Source organism: Danio rerio, chromosome 22, assembly GCF_052040795.2.
Source record: "Danio rerio strain M-AB ecotype USA chromosome 22, GRCz13ab, whole genome shotgun sequence".
Taxonomy (NCBI): domain Eukaryota; kingdom Metazoa; phylum Chordata; class Actinopteri; order Cypriniformes; family Danionidae; genus Danio; species Danio rerio.
Window position 1 is genome coordinate 31,887,984 of NC_141042.1, and position 16,465 is coordinate 31,904,448.

The 16,465-nt window shown below is 34.7% G+C and overlaps 2 protein-coding genes across 19 annotated transcripts in view; one reads left to right on the forward strand and one right to left on the reverse strand.

Annotated features, from left to right (window-relative positions):
* Window positions 1-966: 966 nt before the first annotated feature.
* Window positions 967-9,072, reverse strand: cbx6a (chromobox homolog 6a). Of its 7 annotated transcripts, none has more exons than XR_015521365.1 (7): window positions 8,955-9,072; window positions 8,307-8,350; window positions 6,833-6,898; window positions 6,377-6,443; window positions 5,590-6,248; window positions 5,286-5,500; window positions 967-4,780 (listed from the first exon to the last, which is right to left on the reverse strand). XR_015521365.1 is itself a non-coding variant. In XM_087303279.1 (6 exons), the coding sequence occupies exons 1-6, from the start codon at window positions 9,021-9,023 to the stop codon at window positions 4,778-4,780; spliced, it is 1,212 nt and encodes a 403-aa protein (XP_087159405.1). In that variant the 5' UTR covers window positions 9,024-9,072; the 3' UTR covers window positions 967-4,777.
* A 4,359-nt stretch (window positions 9,073-13,431) lies between these two features.
* The window catches only part of pla2g6 (phospholipase A2, group VI (cytosolic, calcium-independent)), a 50,077-nt gene continuing 47,043 nt past the window's right edge, over window positions 13,432-16,465 (forward strand). For 6 of the 12 annotated variants that reach the window (XR_015521130.1, XR_015521132.1, XM_087302541.1 and 3 more), the window contains exons 1-2: window positions 13,432-13,470; window positions 13,944-13,986. Coding sequence is in view for 4 of the 12 variants with exons in the window: in XM_087302541.1 (XP_087158667.1) it covers window positions 13,975-13,986 (12 nt within the window). In the remaining 8 variants the exon portion in view is untranslated. The remainder of the gene's footprint in view (window positions 13,471-13,943; window positions 13,987-16,465) is intronic. The other 6 variants (XR_015521131.1, XR_015521133.1, XM_087302542.1 and 3 more) reach the window with 1 other exon arrangement.

Genomic DNA, 16,465 nt, shown 5'->3' on the forward strand with positions numbered 1-16,465 from the left:
GGTCCATGATTGAAGGGGGAGGACACATTTCCTCAGATGTGATAATTATGTTCAAATTAAAACTTTTAGACCCTCGCTGTACAAAATATGATTAAATAATATCATTTTAAGGTATTACTTATACTTCTAGGTATTTATCTGGGGGCCCTCAGATTTCCTGGGGCACTTAGCAGCCGCTTACCTTGCTTATTGGTTAAATCCCCTGGCTATAACTAATAACTAAAGGATTTTTCATGGGGCTGTCTATCATTCGAATTGTCTGATAACCTGGGATTCTGACTTTTCTATATCCCTGTGGAATATGGTGTATTTAGCTATATAATCATGTCTTTTTATCTATTCGTCCATCTAACTTCGTCGTTCTGTTTCACAGGTGTTGATACTTATCCAGCTCTAGGGGGCGCAAGAATATAGTTTTTCATACCTTTCAAAAAAATTTTGTGGTCAGTCAAAACGAATTGGTTCTCCCATTAAAACAAAAAATAAAAATAAATAAAAGCATAATGATCATGACATTTCTGTAGCCAGGAATAAAGGGTATGTAACTTCTCAGCTATTAATAGATCATGTGGTTCTTGAACAGCCTATGGGTGAAGCTCACTAGAGAACTGAGGTACGCAGACGGAAAATCTTGCTTGTGAACAAGGCCTAGAGGTTGAAGACACTCAAGTAGGTCATGCCAAAACCATCACTAGTGCTCATACCATTTTATGTCCAAAAAACATACTTATAAAAAGTAAATATTTAGAAACTGTAAAGCATCTCACTTCTGTTGAACACAAAATATTTAGAAAATCCTCAAAAACCTATTGACTTCTATTGTATTATTATTTGTGACAATGGAAGTCAATGGGTCACAGCACTCAATTTTTCAAAATATCAGCTTTTGTTTTTGACAGATTAGATTTAAAATCATATGAGAATACTGTACTATTCCCTCACTTTCTTAAAAAATGCAAGCACCAGTGTCTTTAAAGTGATTTTATTGAAAGCCTCTTTAAAGAAACACACAAAGCAACAACAGAAAGACATTGAAATGACCTGTACAATTAGTGTTCTCAAATCATGCATCCGTTACATTACAATAACACAAGATCAAGATCATAATCAGCTTCATCAATGGCATTAACCTTACGCATTAACAAAAAGATGACTCCTATAAAAATCACATTTAATTCAGTATTTGGGTTCTACATTCTCTCAAACCCAAATTAGACTAAAATTGAACAACAATGGCTATACAATAAAGGCAGCACGTATCATTCACGTCTACGGCACGGGAAAATCATTAATATTAATTATAAAATATTTTCATAAACAAACAAAAACACATCAGACACTGATATATCTGTAGATGTAACCTCCAGTAGGCCTTCATCCTTAGCTTTTTAAACATATTTCTTCTTGCCTGTGCCGTCCTGGTTCCTAGTGGCAACATCTTATAAAATACAAGCCCTATTGCATGAAATGTAGGCCACATAGTATCATAGTGCTAAGCTACCTCTTTAAGAGCAACCACCTTGCATTGTTTCACACCATGGCGAAATCTATTTTCTACTATTACGGATATTAGGGTAAACAAAGACTTGGCTGTTTGCAACAATTTTAGGCAAAGGTAACAACAACATCATGGGGACTAACTGAGCAGCTGAAGGCAACACATGCTTCGGTATTAGATATTTTTGTACAGATGCACCACATGTGGCGCCCTCCACGGGGCAGCACCAGGGATATGTTCAGATCACAAATTATTTCAGACCTGGGACAAACGTTTGAAGACTTTTTTTATATATAAAAAATAAAATGTAGATATAATGAAAATAAGGTTGTTTGTTTACCAAAGCGTTTTTAAGATTAGCATATTTTTTAAATTGTTTTTGATAGTCAGATCTTATGAGAAAACGTAACTATTTTACGTTGTCAGTTTAGTCGCTAATTCGTATGAATTCGTAGTACAGTTGCAGGAAAATCTGCAATTTAAAAAAGGAAGTGTGGCACCCAACCTGGCCCTTAAACCCAACCGTAATTGGGGAATGAGCAAATCATACTAAATTGTACGAATTCATATGAATTAGCCACTATCAAAAAGTTACGAACTGCCGTGAGATTGTGTTGATATACTACATTCTTTTTAAACACCAGCAATGTGATGAGATGAAAGATGGCTATTTGTTTTTTCTGGTCATAAACTGGGTGAAATGTACTGCTAATAAATGTAACTTTTTAGCCAGCCACCCAATCACAGTGAAGGAGGGGCGGGGCAATTACTGCACCAATCAAAATGCTCCAACATTATTGTTATAAGCTGTTCAACAAACATACCATTTGACAAAATAAAAAGAAATCAATTATTATCTAAATTGTGCTACCATTTAATCAAAAACAATTTACGTTAAAAGGAAAAAAAAAACCTACACAGAGAAGTGTTATTAATGATTAAATAGGCTAAAAACGCTTTCGAAAGTCCGAAAAGTAAGACTGAATGCATTGACATTAACGTTTAGAGGTTAGTTATTTAAAAAGGTTACAATACTTCTTTAAAGTAAAACAAATATTTAAATTTCATTTTCGAAAATATGTTGATGGAAAAACAATGCCATATTGTCAAATCACTCTAAGGTTCATTCCTCCCTAAAGGCACAGCTATAGTGTAAAAGTGCTCCATTAAAAGACGGCTGTATAACTACAAGTGGAACTAAATTGTGTTCTATAATTAAATCTTATAATGAGGTTTGCCTTTGTCCTCTGGTGGAGTCTGACATTTTATCATCACTCAATACAACAAAGTTAGCTGCCATAAACTGAAGGTTATCCTGTTTCTTCAGGCCTAATGTGGCAGGTTATAATATTGCTTGCTGGACTGCCCAAAACTTTTTTAATAAGGTGTAAAATAAGAAAGATACACCATGGTGCCAATTCTGATGGTCTGATGACTGTATATGCCCATGCACATTTATAAAAATCATTCGAACAAAGTTATATATGACGCAATTTCATGACTTTGCGAATTTGTCATGTATGACAGTTCATACCGTGCCCATTGTTTATTAAGTTTGTCCAGGTGATTAGTCAGTTTCAGATAGATCGACAAACTGGCTGGTTTAACTGCATAAGCCCCACGAAATTAAGCTGACAGTTCCCAAACTATTTAGATATGTTTTTAGAAATTTGAGAAAAAGTTCCTTTCACATGGTACAAACCATGACCATACGAGCACCAACAATCAACACATGACTTCTCCCAATGGGGAAAAATCTGTTTACCTGCTCACCGCATTAAGTCGCTGAAACTACTTCGCTTTCAGTCAAGTTGAAAATGTTGCATGAAGTTCACCCAAAGTTAAGTATAATTTTTATGTACTGATCCTCATGTATTTCCAAACCTTTTTGTTTTTGAACATATAAAGATACAGGTTTATTGAACAGAAATGCCAAAGCTGCTCTTTTTCATATTGATGAATTGTGAACAAGACTAGTATGCAAATTTTACCTATAGAGATCCCAGTAAAGAATGGAATTGCTTACACTTTTGTCTATTTATAACACAAAGCTGTTAGATATACAGCATACAAGCCAATTATCCTTTCTGCAGTTTTACTGCTCCTATTCACTTCCACTATATGTAAAAGTGCATCATAGAAGTATTTCAAAATGAGTAAATATTGACATTTTTGGAATAACAATTTCTTATCCTTTGAATCAAAACTAGTTCAATACAGTTGAGTAGTAACTGCTAGGGATCCACTTTTATTTTCTTTCTTTATTATTTTCTTTATTAGATACACTTTTATTTATTTTATTTTCTTAAGGAAACCATTTTTGAAACTTGATAGACTAATATTATCAGTTCAATATCAATACTGACACCTCCCAATACTCTACAAAACAAGTTTTATCCCAGGTCTGTGTTTTTTGTCAATTCTAGCACCCAGTTGGAACTGTAGACAACAGGACAAGAACAAGAGCCAACGACATGCAGTCACTGGCAAAATATGCACAATGAACATGGTCCCAGGCTGCATTGTTTTAAAGTGTGGTTGAGGGTTTCATCAACCAAGGCAATCTGTTATATTTGGTAGGTTTGAGACGCACTTAAAATAGAAGTCTCTTTGAAGTCTACCAATCAAGTTCGGAGAGAAATTATCTCAGCCCCAAAAATACAGTAACTATTACATGAAACACAAACTATTGTAGTCAGAAGGCAATAATGAGAAGGTACTTCTCAATCAAGAAAAATGGGAAGTTGAGTATGTGGAAGGTTTAACGTACAGTACCACAATTTAGATGCAGTCCTCAGCATTCAAACTTCAGTTTAGAGTCTCAGCAGACATCTAAATTAAAGCGGAGTTCAAGCAGAAGGAAACAACGGTCTTCAGAATTTTTCAGCTTGGTGCATATAAATACAGTCTCGCCTATGCCGGGATAATATAGTAAGTGCAATGACGACTGGTGTTCTTCATTAGCATGGGAGAAAATTGTTGAGATCAATGCAAGGTTCGGATGCCTAAAATGGGCGTATTGCCACATCAAGTGTTATCTAACAAGTGCGTGAGTGGAAACACAATGTTCACCCACACTGGCTGAACTTCCAAAGCAGGAGTGAAGCATCTTGTGCTGCATGATCCCAATCCAACTCAAAAAAAAAATGTCTTGGTGCAATGTCACAAGGTCAAGAAAGTTGTCGAGATCAACATTTCTTGGGTGGATTCTGAACTTTAAGTCTGACGACATGGGAATGATGGTCTCTACAGGACTGGAGGTGACAAGACAAGGTGCAATTACTGGGGAAAAAAAGAGGGGGAAGAAAACCATGAAGTACCACAAACCATCATAACATCCTGTTTAACAAGTACAGGTCAAGGGAAGCACCCTTGCCTCTAAATAATATCTTAATAGATTTCAATTCAACCAAAAATTCATTTTAATTTCATTAATGGCAACTATTTTAGAGTGTATTAATATCATTATGGCAAGTTTTCAAAGAATTATGTGGGCAGATATTTTTGGTGGAGACTTTTGGGGGAACCATCAATAGGTAGTTGTGGTGGGAGAGTGTGGGTTGTCAGCTTGGCAAGGGGAGGAGGGATCAGAACCTGCTCCCGAATTGCAGAATTCCTTGATGGTGACTGTGAGAAGGTTTGTGGTGACATCAGTCACAACCACATTGGCAGAGCTGGGTGCCATTTCAGGGTGCCAATCGGGGTCTCCCTCTTTTGGAACTCTATTTTTCTCAGGAAATGAGGCAGTAGTTTGGTTACTAACCTGGCAGACCGAAGCTCGACCCACCTGGGTTTGATGACGAAGTTCCTGTTTTCTGCCCCGAGAAGTGGCGGACTTCAGAGATCCCAGGTCTTCATCTTCCTGAGATGATGATGGAGAGGATGAATAGGAGGGTGAAGAAGGAAGGAATGGTGTTGAACTGGATTTTGGGTGAGGCTGGGAGGTATCATGGGAGCGTGATGACTCTGTGGGTGTCAATTTAGCTGAAGATGTAGGGCCTTCTTTTTGAGTTGGTTGTTTCTGAGTTGATGGGGAGCTGCCATTAGACCCACTGGAGTTGGATGGAGAAGGAGTAGGCTGGTACTGAAACCTCTGCGCAGAAGATTGACTACCACACCTGCTTCCACCTCCATGACTGGCTCTAGTGTTGGACCCTTCATTGGCCATAGAGGATGCCCCTCCAGATGGGTTAAGCCCAAAAGGTTGGCCATACATCGGAATACCCAACATCTTCATAGGATGCTGGAACGGCCTGTAAGGCATGTCCCCATGCTTTTTCCCAATGATTCGATTTCGGGATGGGATTTTCGCCCTCCCTGCAAATGACTGTGGTGTCCTTCTACTGGTCATTCCACCATTTTCAGATTTGTCAATGACCTTTAGGTTCAAGATTATGCGCCCTCGTTTAACCTCCCGTGGTTTGACCCTGCGGTTAAGAATGCGGACAGTTTCAGAAAATGGAGAAATGGGGTGACGAGACGAGGATCCTGTGGAGTTGGCCAGAGGGTCAGATCGTGGCAAAGGTCGTCGAGACATCATGTGACAACGATGTATGTCTTTCTTCAATTTATGAGCAGCTGCGAGAGAATGCACTCTAGGGGTTGGAGCGGTAGAGTGGGAAGAGGATGATGAAGGCTGAGGAGTAGCTGAACTTGCAGAGGAGGAAGCAGTGGGAGGCTTTGCAGTGGTGCAAGATAGAGTGCGTCGAGTATATGAGCTCCGAGGTCGATCACCCGACTGAGCCCGTGCCTAGACAGGCAGAAAACAAAGGTAAGTGAAAGAGATTAACTTTGAAATAGAAAGTTTTGAAAAGATCAATCAAAACAAACAAAAAAAAAACTTGTATTAAAAAAAGAAATTCAAAGAAGTTCTCAAACCTTTAGTACAAAATTTTTTGGTTTGGGTCCACGTTTCTTTGGGCCGTAAAGTTCCTGCTCCCGCTCCCTATGAATTGTATAACAGCACCATTTAAGCCAGGGAAAATATGACATCACTTTAGTGTCAAGTCTAAACCATAACAATGCAAATGATAGTCGTAGAAAGCAGCAAAACACAAGACATATTGTTTAAAGAACCATCAGTCTAACTGGCAGCATAAAGCAGCAAAATAAAAAAGAGAAGAAAAATATGTAAACAGTACTTTCCTAGACGTTACGTTGAAAATATGAACTGCTGGAATATATATATATATATATATATATATATATATATATATATATATATATATATATATATATATATATATAGCTTACTAAAAAATAGTTTGGTTCTTTACATTTGTATAACATTATAAAGATATAGAAGGTAAAAGTAAAGTCGAAACTGACACTCACTTTTGCTCAAAGGCTTTTATGAGTCGATCATCCAGGATGTTTTCCTCTGGTTCCCATGTGCTGTGTCTATATTGCGAAACATTGAATCTTTAGAATGCTAATGGCTGTTAAGGAATATCATGATGATAAAGAATATAAGTAGCCTACATGATAACTTCATGCTATAGTTTTAAGGTAGTTTATCATGCAAGAACACACTTGGTTTTTCATCAACCCAAACACTCAAAACACTTTTGTCCTCAATGATAAGGCCTGTTTCACAATGAATGCAAATATGTCAAAAGTCAAATTCACACAGATACTTTTTAATCAGTAAATCTGATTTCACATGACATATGTGACCCTGGACAGAAAACCACTCTTATTTATTTTTATTTGTTTATTTTATTACTCCCAAATGCAAAGGCATCAACATTACAGTTTTTTCATTTATGCCAAAAAAAAGTAATTATTATGTTCCATGAAGACACTTTGTAAATTTCCTACCATAAATATCAATACTAATAAAAAATTAATTTACATTATATAGACAATATTTGGAAAGTGTAACTTTTTAAGTATTTAGAATTTTTTTTAACCGTTCAATGTTTTTAATAGTTTTATCCCAGCCAAATATTGTCCTATTCTAATAAAGTATACATCAGTGGAAAGCTAATTTATTCAGTTTTCAGAAAAGTCATAGGTCTCAATTTCAAAAACAATTCACACCTACGACTGGTTTTGGTCACATATAAAGTTTAAAGCTAAACTTTGGTGTTTAAATTCATTTGTTGCAGTTTATTCTCTATCTGGATGTAAATGTGTGGGACACTTTATTCTCATGACTAGCTTACCAATGGTATTTTTCATATATGTAACATAAAAAAAAAATAATAAAATTTATTTCTTTGCAGAGTTAAAGTCGTTACACACTAATCATGGGCCGGTATAAGTTTCGGACAGTATGACAACCTTCAATAAAAATATCAGTTTCATGTCATCACGGTATTTTGATTAATGGTCTAAAATATATTATTTTTAAATGTCTAGATTTAAAAAAAAAAATTAAAAATTCCCCTTTGAACACAATATATTTTATTTTAAAAAACATTTAAAATATTTTGGAACAGTAAACATGTCCGGCTAAATAATTCAAATGAATCGCAGATTTGTTTACAATTTAAAATGGCATCTTTGGACATCTTTTCTGCTAGAAATACTGTTGTACTAAAAATAATTAAATAAAAAAAAAAAAAGTAAAACAAAAATCTTACATATACTTTAGGAATGGTACAGCAGAAAATCTAAGCGGTTTTAAGACCTTGACTTTTCCAAATCGTGGGATAATGGTTATCGTTCTATGCCTATTACATACTACTGGTAAAAAATGTCCTAAATTAAAACCCTAAACACTGTCTATAACTTACATTTCAAAAAACAAACACAATATACTACAACAACTATATTTCTATTGCAGTTTATATTTTACACTTACTTGAGCGCCCAACCCTTCCATTTTACCAGGTACTCGATATGACCCTGCAGACAGAAACATGATAAAAACATTCTTTATTTAAACAACAATTAAATTAATGTGTGCACAGGAATAATCAACCACCACGTCCATGTAATTTAGCCATTTTTTCCTGATCAGTAAAAGTTGGGTCATTTAAATATAAACTAACACACTGTCACAGCACAACTAGCCCATTAAACCACGTGCCATGACACTTTGCAGTATGTAAACCACACAAATCCTCCTGCATTGTTGAGATCTTTGGTCAGCCAGCATGCATTGATTTTGTCATGGACTCCTGCCAGACACTTTGTCCCTTTTTAGCCTCCTCCTCCTCCTGCCGCTGCTCTTTTAGCGGGGCTGTTGTCAGTTCCCAACACAGCTCAACCCGATTTTACTTCGCAAATCTTAAGCAACACATAAACATCTCACATTTGAGGCGTTATTTCCAATCTGACAATATAAACAAATGCGTTGGCTTGCTAAATCGGGAAACATCTGCAAGTAGGCCTCCCCCCTCTTGTCATTGCTCCGCTTCGCTAGACAAACGAAAGACGACACTCTTTCTGTACTTCACGTCGTAGAAAACAACCCCAGCCTCTTTAGATATTAATCCTCATTACTCACTTTCCTAACGCGGCTTTTTAGAATGGCTTCCGCGGCGAAAACCCGGTCTCCTGCCGCCGACAGCTCCATCTTTTCGGTGCAGACGGTTCTGTCTCGCGGCTCTACACTTTACAAATCTGTGACAGAAACAAACCCCCGCGCAGTCACGTGTTCCGGGGTCAACCAGCCCCGGTAGTCCTGGAAACGAAGAGAAGGGGTAATAAAATGGTAAAACACTTCCTTCCTATTTCATGTATTAATAAAGTATACGTTGGAATACCTTGTTTGAAGGTTTTTCTAGCTGATTCTCATGTATGAATTAATAGTAAGAGATTTAAAGAGTTAAAGTTCATTCAAAAGTGAACTTGCTATTTGTGATATGTATAACCAATGTGCTAATTAGGCTATACATTGACGATGGAGGGGTCAACTTTTTTCGGTAGTGGTTTGGTAATACATGCTTCTGTGAATCAAAATATGTATTTAAGTTACATCTAATTCATGTATATGTTTTTAGTGTTTTGAGGGATATTTAGTGACTATACAATACAAATTATGTGTCTTATTTTTCTTTTTTTAGGCTACATGCAGATATGAACACCTATTTTGCAAAAAACATGTTTAGTGTATTCTTAAGATGTCTATGTGTGCTCTAGAACTGCCAGTTTCAGATTGTTGAATACTATTTTTCCTAGCATTGATTGGCACATTATGCATTCACAAAGGTATAAACCGTTAAAGGGGTTCAAATTTATATTTCTATGATACATTCTTAATGATTAATAGTTAAGGTTTAGATCAGAGAAATCTATTTCTTACTATGAAAGGGCTAACCAATCACACGTAAATTTTTTTTTTGGGGGGGTTGAAGGGGGGGTCAATCCCCCAAAAGCACCCTATAATTCGCACCCTGTTTCTAACATATATTGACATTCTGAATAACTATTGTTGGTAGTTTGGTGTCTTGTTTCCAAAATGTACACTGCAAACTTGACAATGTATTTTACTTTTATTTTATTGATTTTGTATTTGGATGCCATGTTAGAATTGAAAAACGCTTATGGAAATTAACCATGGGCTACTACAAAAAAAAAAAAAAAAAAGGTTAGTGGAGTCGGATAGTTCACCCAGAATTACAATTTTCCCTCAAGTTTACCCAGAATTAATATTTACCCTCAAGTGGTTTAATCACACTTTTCAATATTTTTATTAAATGTTAGTTAATATATTAATATTAATAATAAACTGATAATGAACAATATGTGTAGAGCATTTATTACTTATTATTATGTATTACATAGTAATTACTAGCACAAATGCATTATGTTTTAATTAGACAAACCATAGTTTAACAGCTGTATTTGTGGTAAAAAGAGGCATTTTTTTGAAAGACATCTGCTGTTTATCTCCCCAAAGCCCCCTCTAATTTGCACCCTGTTTCTAACATATTGACATTCTGAATAAATATTGTTGGTAGTTTGGTGTCTTGTACTACAAAAAAAAAAAGGTTAGTGGAGTCGGATAGTTTACCCAGAATTAATATTTACCCTCAAGTGGTTTAATCACACTTTTAAATATTTTCATTAAATGTTAGTTAATATATTAATATTAATAATAAACTAATAATGAACAATATGTGTAGAGCGTTTATTACTTATTATTATGAATTACATAGTAATTATTAATGTTCAGGAGCACAACTAACATCCCCCTCACTTTTAAAGCCAGACCATTTAGAAACAGATGATTAATGATTATGTGAATGTAAACTTTTGGATCTTATTCAGCTGTTACTACACATTTAAAATGTCCACTACGCCCCTGCTAATGTTCATTCATGCTAGTACATATTAACTAACAATGAAGCTAAAGAAACTCCTTTTTTAAAGGTTTGCTAGCTTATTTTTATTTTGTTAAAAAAAAAAAAAACAGTAACTGTTGACTTCCATAGTAGGAAAACATATTTTGGAAGTCGTTACTAGGTTTCCAACAATTTTTAAATAATTAATCATTTGGTGTTCAACAAAAGGAGAAACTCAATCAGGTTTGTGACAAGTGAAGGGTGAGTAAATGCTTACAGAATTTTCAGCTTTGTGTGAACTATCCCTTTAAACCATGGTGAGCACAAATGCATTATGTTTTAATTAGACAAACCATAGTTTAACAGCTGTATTTGTGGTAAAAAGAGGCATTTGTTTGAAAGATATCTGCTGTTTATCTCCCCAAAGCCCCCTCTAATTCGCACCCTGTTTCTAACATATTGACATTCTGAATAAATATTGTTGGTAGTTTGGTGTCTTGTATCCAAAATGTACACTGCATACTTGACAATGTATTTTACTTTTATTTTATTTCTTTTGTATTTGGATGCCATGTTAGAAGTGAAAAACGCTTATGGAAATTAACCATGGGCTACTACAAAAAAAAAAAAAAAAAGGTTTGTGGAGTTGGATAGTTCACCCAGAATTACAATTTACCCTCAAGTGGTTTAATCACACTTTTAAATATTTTTATTAAATGTTAGTTAATATATTAATTTTAATAATAAACTGATAATGAACAATATGTGTAGAGGATTTATTACTTATTATTATGTATTACATAGTAATTACTAATGTTCAGGAGCACAGCTAACATCCACCTCACTTTTAAAGCCAGACCATTTAGAAACAGATGATTAATAATTATATGAACGTAAACTTTTGAATCTTAATCAGCTGTTACTACACTTTTAAAATGTCCACTACGCCCCTGCTAATGTTCATTCATGCTAGTACATATTAACTAACAATAAAGCTAAAGAAACTCCTTTTTAAAGGTTTGCTAGCTTCCTTTTATTTTGTAAAAAAAAAACAGTAACTGTTGACTTCCATAGTAGGAAAACATATTTTGGAAGACGTTACTAGGTTTCCAACAATGTTTAAATAATTAATCATTTGGTGTTCAACAAAAGGAGAAACTCAATCAGGTTTGTGACAAGTGAAGGGTGAGTAAATGCTTACAGAATTTTCAGCTTTGTGTGAACTATCCCTTTAAACCATGGTGAGCACAAATGCATTATGTTTTAATTAAACAAACCATAGTTTAACAGCTGTATTTGTGGTAAAAAGAGGCATTTGTTTGAAAGACATCTGCTGTTTACAATGATCTAATAAACTTTTGTAAAAGATTTGTTGTATGAACAATCGAAATTTCAACCATCTTAGCATATTTTAAACATCTATTTAATTTCCGAAAAGAGATGTCTTACAGACGTAATGTAGATGAGCAAATCCTCAAATAAATACATCTTCCAGATGTAAATACCAACAACAAATATAATTCTGTGTAGTATAAGGGATGGTAATCAATGCACCTAAAAACATGGTTATTATACCCTTGCTATAATAAAATTATGGTTAATCTTCATAAGGGAACTTTAAGAAGTTAAAAAATGCACAAATCCAATTCGTAAATTCAAAACACGATTCAAAAATACACAAATGCAATTCATAAATTTAAACACAATTCAAAAATACACAAATGCAATTTGTAAATTCCAAAAACTATTAAAAAGTACACAACTGGAATTTATAAATTCAAAACACAATTCAAAAGTACACAAATCCACTATGTAAATTTAAAATATGATTTAAAAATATACAAGTTCCATTTATTTGATGATAAAAAATATTTATTTTTACTTGTGAATTCACAAATTTTGTTTACAAAATGACATATTGGATTTTGTAAATGTGTATTGTGCTGACTTTCATTTTCTAAATGTATTACTTTTCATTCTTTTAAATACAATAAATATAAATTTGTAACATTTAAAGCTATGCAAATAGGCCTACATAATATGCATGATGTTTTACAAAGTTTAGATGGAGACGATAACTGTACATTCATTTACTAAACTTTTTTATAAGTTGTTCAAAACCCCCATAACATATGGACATATAAACATTTAAATCTTTATATATTTCTTCATTTTATTTTGTAGTTAAAACCAGTTGTATAAATATATACCTCAAATCTAAAAACAGAAATGAAAAATAAGGCTCTTAACATCTACATTAGTTATCAGAATATCTGAAACCTCTTAAGCTACTTCAGTGTCAATGTTTACACGTCAAAGCTAATCCATAACGTTAATGCCAAACATAACGTTATACTGGTTATTTTTTTTTAGATTTTCTCTTATAAATATAATGTATTTTACATCCAAAAACTGCAAACCATCCCCTTTAAATTAAGAGCTATTTGAATATTACTAAAGTCTAGAAGCTACTCGGTCGCCCAGACCTTATAAATCATTAAACACGGATGAATCCTAAATAAGAGCATTTTCTCGGCTTCAAACGCCTCTTGATCTTCATTTGCCGAGCTTGCAGTTGCGCACTGGATAAACGCATGCTGATTGGCTGTTGTCTCCGCCAGTCAAGCTTACACAAGGTTGGTTGTCATGCAGTGATTGTTGACGTCCTATCAAAAGTCAGCGATTTACTGACTCTGCGAAGCGCTAACAGTATAGGATAATGAAATAGCGATAAAGGTAAGGCATTTAGCAAAGCATACACGACTAAGAAGTTTAATATTTTATAGAGAATTGCTATATAATTGGGGTATCTGCTTTAAAATAGATGTCGACTGTTAGTGTGGCTCTAAATGACAGTCATTTCAAGATGTGTTATTTTCTTATTTGACTATTCGCGAATCTAGTTTTGATTATTGTCATCTGCGTAAGTTAGTGGTTGTAAAAACTTAAAACAGCGAGCTGTCACATAAGTTAATTGTAAGGGACGCTTTCGGTTGCGAGATGATTGTGCACGAGGCTAAAAACAATATCAGACCAGTCATAACGTTACGTTAGATCATTTGCAGTTAACGGAAATGTTGTTGTTTTTGGCAGAAAACTGGGTTTGAGGTTTTTGTCCGTTTTGATCTGGTTTTGTTTTGAATTGGTCTCATTCGAGCAGAAAGTTGTTTTATTTTTATATGTGAAACTCACAGTAATGTCTCACCTAGATCCCTCCCAACCTGACTGACTTCAATACTGATGAACAGACAGGTGAATGTTACTGCATCACTTCATGCATCTTATTTTGGGATATTCTACCAGAACCGTACATTACCTGTCCCTGAAACAAAAACATATATACAGTGAATAAAATATATTTTATCCCAAAAAGGTCTAAATTGGGCTGATGGTTGATTTCTGAGTTGTTCTGTAAAGGTATAGGTCAGTCATTTGGTTTTCAGATTTTTGTTCTTTATTAAAAACACTTTACACTGTACAGACTTGTCCTCAGCCCAATTGAACCTACACCTTTAATAGTTTTATTATGCTAAAAACTGTTAGAGAAAAAAAATACTTCAGATATGGCAAGTTTAAGTTGTCATCATTCACATCAATTGATTAAAACATGAAATTAATTTATTCATTTTCTTGTCGGCTTAGTCCCTTTATTAATCCAGGGTCGCCACAGCGGAATGAACTGCCAACTTATCCAGCACATTTTTTACGTAGCGGATGCCCTTCTTTGGGAAACATCCACACACGCATTCACACACACACTCATACACTACGGACAATTTAGCCTACCCAATTCACCTGTACAGCATGTCTTTGGACTGTGGGGGAAACCGAAGCACCCGGAGGAAACCCACGCGAACGCAGGGAGAACATGCAAACTCCACACAGAAACGCCAACTGAGCCGAGGATCAAACCAGCGACCCTGGACCTTCTTGCTTTAAGGCGACAGCACTACCTACTGCGCCACTGCTTCGCCCCTAAAACATGAAATTATAAATTCTAAAAATAAATACTACAAGTATATAATGCAAATAATTTACAATTGTTCCCATATTAGTCCTGTCACATTTACATTAAGTTTAACATAAAATGCATGCAATACCTGTTTTAGGCAAGCGAAAACGTCCCGCTGTCCCTCGTGAAGCAAATACAGTAGTAACTGGAACTGTAATTCATCGAAATTCGGCTAGGCCTTGCTCCATAATAGAGAAGATTTCTATTGAGCCCAATGTTAAAATGGCTGACTTTGCAGCAGGAAAAAAAAGCTGTTTACAACAAGGTACAAAGAAGGCTTTTGGTTCATATAGCTAATATTACCCTTCATGATAACTGCGAGGGGGGTGAATTCATTCGTTTCATTTATTCACTCATTCATTCTTTATTTTTAGCTTAGTCCCTTTATTAATCTGGGGTCACCACAGTGGAATGAACTGCCAACTTATCCAGCATATGTTTTACACCGTGGATGCCTTTTCAACTGCAACCCATGTCTGGGAAACATTCATTCTCCCTCATTCACACACATGGTCAATTTAGTTTATTCAATTCACTTATTGACCTTATTCTTCAAAGCGAAAGTGTGCTCGTTTTTGCGATTGTTTTAGAACTTTCGATTCAGCTGCCTATGGGAGAAATGTCTAGGAATAATAAATGGCAGAAAACGGTTGAACTACTTGCTCTACAAACAAGTGTTTGCATGACTATACAGACTAATAGAATAATATAATAAGAAAATATCAGTTTGCAACATCAAGCAGCATAACAAGCTGTTTTTAATGTCTAAAAATATATGGAAGTGAATGAGACTTTAAGTCTCGAGCCAAAAAGATTAAAATGGCTGCGCCTGCTCGTATTCAGAAAATAAGGTGAATACTGCCTGTCTTTGGACAGTGAGAGAAACCGAGAAAGTGCTGATAGTGCCAACTGACCGAGCCAGGGCTCGAACCAGCAACCTTCTTGCTTTGTGGCGACAGTGCTGTCAACTGAGCCACATTGTCACCCTGTTTCTTCTTTTGAACAAAAAATAAGATATTTTGAAAATAAAAATGTTGGAAACTGGTATCCATTGACATCCATTATAGGAAAATGTGTACTTTAGGTGTGATCCGGTACAGGTTTCTATTTTTCAAAATATATTATTTTGTGTTCAACAGAAGAAGAAAAAAAAAACTTTAAATGGTTTAAAACAAGTAGAAAGATTATAAATGATAACAGAATTATTTTTTGTGTGAATTGTCCCTTTAAATTACAGAAATAATGTTTTTAAAACATATTTAATGTTTTAAAATATTAAAAGTGAAATATATTTTATATTAAATATATTGGTTTGCACTGAAAAGTAAAATATAGATTCCTAAGATAAATAGTTGAAGTCAGAGTATTTACCCCCCCTGAATTATTAGCCCTGCTGTTTATTTATTTATTTTTTCCCAATGTCTGTTTAACGAAGAGAAGATTTTTTCAACACATTCCTAAACATATTAGTTTTAATAACTCTTTTCTAATAACTGAATTATTTTATCTCTGCCTTGATGACAGTAAATACTACATGACTAGATATTTTTCAAGACACTTCTATACAGCTTAAAGTGACATTTAAAGGCTTAACTAGGTTAATTAGGTTAACTAGGCAGGTTAGGATAATTAGGCAAGTTATTGTATAGCGATGGTTTGTTCTGTAGATTATCAAAAATATATAGCTTAAAGAGGCTACTAGTTTTGACCTTAAAATGT

Bases quoted from the DNA above. Each gene is read 5' to 3' on its own strand.
- cbx6a (XM_087303278.1), bottom strand. From the start codon at position 9,023: ATGGAGCTGTCGGCGGCAGGAGACCGGGTTTTCGCCGCGGAAGCCATT. The intron at 8,351-8,954 runs GTGAGTAATGAG...TTCTGTCTGCAG, and splicing joins TAAAAAGCCGCGTTAGGAAA to GGTCATATCGAGTACCTGGT. The intron at 6,444-6,832 runs GTGAGTGTCAGT...TACAATTCATAG, and splicing joins ATAAAAGCCTTTGAGCAAAA to GGAGCGGGAGCAGGAACTTT.